A 3951-nucleotide genomic window follows, 5' to 3' on the forward strand; every position below is an offset into this window, starting at 1 on the left:
TTGCCACCTATAGTCTCTACCTTCAGTGAGATAGATGTCTCTCCCCAGCCCCTAGTCCCCGTTTCTTTGGACTTCATAAGCAGATGTCTGTACCTGAATAACCCATACCCATCTTAAACTAGTAAATAAAAATGGAATGCATGATCATGTCTCCGTGTCCCATCCTCACCTCTATACCTGTTCTCCATTTAGTAAATGGCACCTCCATGCACCTGCCCAAGTGAGAAGCCTGGGGGTCATCCTTGACCCTCTCCTTTCCCTCGCCCCTCACCCAGTTGTTCTCCAATCCCTGGGATGAGTCTATCTCCTAAATATCTCTTGTGTCCCTGTTACCTTCTTCACCTGCCAGGCCACCAAGATCATTCACTCCTCGCCATCTCCTTCTTAGGGCATTGAAATGGTTGCTGAAATTGTCTCCCTGTTTCCCCCTTGCCCACTGGCATTTGTTTCCCATCTCCCTCTTAGAGATCTTTTAAGAAATGCAGATTACGGTTCCCGCCTCACAATGCAAAGGTCAACGGTGACGCCATCCAGAGCGCGCTTGGAATCCAGCAGGCGGTTGCTACCGCGTCTTCCACAACCTCCGCGGTCTGGAGCTGGCCTCCCCCACCGCCGCCCCAACCACCGGCCCCGCCGCCATCACCACCACCGTCACCTCCGCCGCTGCCTCCTTGGGGCCCTCCTCCTTCACCGCCCTCTTAGCCACCTCTACACATTCTAGGCTTTCTGTCCTGGAGAAGAAGCTATAATCGGTTTCCTTGTGGGTCCGGTGCGCAGCCATGGCGGAGGGCGGCGGCAGCGGCGGTGCGGGCCCGGCCTCGACCCGGGCCAGCGGGGGCGGCGGCCCCATCAACCGGGCCTCGTTGCCCCCTGGCGACCCTCAGCTTATCGCTGTCATCGTGGGGCAGCTCAAGAGCCGGGGCCTTTTTGACAGCTTCCGCCGGGACTGCAAGGCTGACGTGGACACCAAGCCAGCTTACCAAAACCTGAGCCAGAAAGCGGATAATTTTTTGTCGACACATCTGGAGAAGCAGGAATGGAATCCTCCAGCAAACGACAACCAACTGCACGATGGTCTGAGGCAGAGTGTGGTTCAGTCAGGGAGGTCAGAAGCTGGAGTGGACAGGATTAGTTCTCAGGTGGTGGATCCAAAACTAAACCACATCTTCAGGCCACAAATAGAACAAGTAATTCATGAATTCCTGGTGGCCCAGAAAGAAGCAGCCGTGCCAGCACTCCCTCCAGAGCCAGAAGGCCAGGACCCTCCAGCTCCGTCTCAGGACACTTCCTAAGAATATGCCTGACAGCTTGTGAAAGCGCTATTTAATTTTTGGTGAAGAAATGGATTCGGTTACATAAGAGTGCAGTTTCAGATTGAAGATAGGCCAAGTTCATCACTGAGCTCAAGATTTCCACCTCGACCATGAGCAGCGACCAGACTGAAAGGGAAGCAAGTTCGCCAGAGAGAAAGTTGACCGTGTCGCCCCCCTGCATTGCGCTGCCATTTGGCCAGCCTTTCCAAGGGCATGACACCAAGCACACACTACAGAGAGGGAAACACTACCGCGACCCAGGATTGTCCTGAAACAGACATCTATACTTGAACTTGGAGACTGCACATGGATTTTAGGGTTTGTGCTCTGAGATAAATGAAAGCCACAGCGAGAGAACATAACCAATCCCAAAGACAATTTCAAAGAACAATGACAGTAAAGGTTAACTGGGAGGAATATTTGACAGTACTTATTTGACATTGTCTCTCAGAGTTGCAAACTAGATTGTACACAACATTAGTGTCAGATAGCTTTAAAGTTGTGACCTTCTTGTACATGAATCTTCTAGCCAGTTTCCTTTCCTTTGTAAGAGATAACAAAGCATGAAACCCTAGAATGAGTGAGAAGTTCAGACATTAGGTATAAGGAAACTCATTTGCAGACTCTCTGTCCAAGGCTGCTTCCTGTCTTGCAGGGGCTAGTGAGTCTTGGGTGTGTTTATGTTATTCTCACATTTGTGTTTTATTTGAAAAGTGGATGGTCAATAAATGGCTTATCTTTCAACTGCAACAACAAAAAAGAAATGCAGATTTACATCCTTTTCCTCTTTAAGCTCCGTCAGTTTTCTGATATTTCTAGAAGGTCAGACACCTGGCATGGTTTATGAGGCCCGTGATAATGGGGCCCCTGGTCATCTCTGCTGCCCCATACACTGTCATTTCTCATATGTCAACCATGCCCATGACTATCCTGGACACCCTGTGTTCCCTCTGCTCACTGTGAAGGGAATGCCCTCAACCACTCCTACCCTCCTTTAAGACTCAGCGCCTGAGGAGCCACACATCATCTAAGCAGGAGTGACAGACTCCTTCCTCTGTGCTCCCATACATCTCATAAGGGATGACCACCCTTACTATAGTAGCTAGGTCTAACGAAGCACTTGCTCTATTGCTCTACAGCTGGCAGGGTACTAAACGCTTAACTTCGCTTACCGTAGTAAGTCCTCATGATCTAATTGAAGAAATCCTATCTTTATTCCCATTTATAAATGTAGAAACCAAAGCTCAGACACTGCCTAAGTGGTGGGGCTGGGGCTGAGCCTGTATTGAGCACAGAGCCCTCACTTTTAACCCTTTTAACCATGCTTTTAGCCACACCACCTCACCACAGTGAACTGTCTTTGCTTACAGATCTGTCATCTCCACTTAAATGTGAGCTTCCTCCAGGGTAGGGATTTGCTTTGTTCATTTCTTTTCCTTAACCCCAGGACCTAGCACATCACAGGAGCTCAGCAATTTGTAGAAAGAAACCAGTTCTGGATTTGTCTTTTCCAACATTTAATTTCTCAGATAGCAGTATTTATCATCTAAAAAGTGAACAAAAATTAATTTTGCATCTAGTGTCTACATGTCTAAGCAAGAAAGAGCTTTCTTGTCCCTGGAGGTATTTTATCTGTAATGTTTACCTATGAGCTATTTTAAATGATTCTTCAAAATTTAGAGTCCAGAAGGTAGAAGACCATGTCCTTTCTGAAAATGTCCCTTCCTTTCCCAGGTACCAGGCTCTTTTTAAAATTAGCTTCTGAATATGAACAACCCAGCTCTTTAAAGTTTAATGTCCCAGCCATTTTAATTGTTTCTTTCAAAGTACAAAAGAGCAGCTGGGCCACATCGGCACTAATCACTTGCCAACTTTCCTTTTTACAAAAACAGCTAAGCTCTTTCTGAGATTTAAAATCACTCCATCTGAGACCCCAGCTTGGCACCTATCTTTGCACTAACATAAAAGGAACCTAATTTCTGCTTTTAAGAAATGTGTTGCGGAAGTGATTTTTGGTTTGGGGTTTGTTCTCCTTCTTTTTAAAAATAACGTAATAAAGTGTAATACAACTTTTAAAGTTTTTTTTTCCTTTACCAGTTCTCTATTCTCCTTTTCTACTTGAATTGTCCTGAGACAGGTTGCCAGATAAAATACAGGATGCTCAGCAAATGTGAATTTCAGAGAAACAACAGATACTCTCCTAGGGCATGGACCATGCAATGTTTGAAACATACTTGTATTAAAAAGTTATTTGTTGTTTATTTGAAATTCGAATTTACTGGTGCCCCATGCTTTAGTTTGCCAAATCTGTCAACCATAGCCTGAATGCTTCCCGTTCCCACCACGAGTTTGGCAAATGGAAAATGCTAACCTATGCGATGGACACTGTTGTATTCTGAAAATGAATATGTAAATAAATCAAACCACCATGACTTGAGAGAGCTCATTACGTGCGTGCATGCATGCCCACTGGTCCCTGCTAAATAATTCCCTTCTTGCAATCCAGAAGGATAAATAAATGTAATTTCTGGAATTCTATACATTCTTATCAATGAACTACAAGTATTTATTGAAAATGTCTATGTTTTGGGAAGACTTGGAGTCCAAAGGGGTAGGTGATACAGTCACTATCCCCAGA

At 45.8% G+C, this 3951-nt stretch overlaps 1 protein-coding gene across 1 annotated transcript; it reads left to right on the forward strand.

Moving 5' to 3' along the window:
• The first annotated feature begins 534 nt into the window (after positions 1-534).
• On the forward strand, positions 535-3745 carry BOD1L2 (biorientation of chromosomes in cell division 1 like 2). The gene has a single exon (XM_004059462.4). The coding sequence runs from the start codon at positions 780-782 to the stop codon at positions 1290-1292; it is 513 nt and encodes a 170-aa protein (XP_004059510.3). The 5' UTR covers positions 535-779; the 3' UTR covers positions 1293-3745.
• The last annotated feature ends 206 nt before the right edge of the window (positions 3746-3951 follow it).

The sequence above is a fragment of the Gorilla gorilla genome, chromosome 17 (assembly GCF_029281585.2).
Source record: "Gorilla gorilla gorilla isolate KB3781 chromosome 17, NHGRI_mGorGor1-v2.1_pri, whole genome shotgun sequence".
Taxonomy (NCBI): Eukaryota; Metazoa; Chordata; class Mammalia; order Primates; family Hominidae; genus Gorilla; species Gorilla gorilla.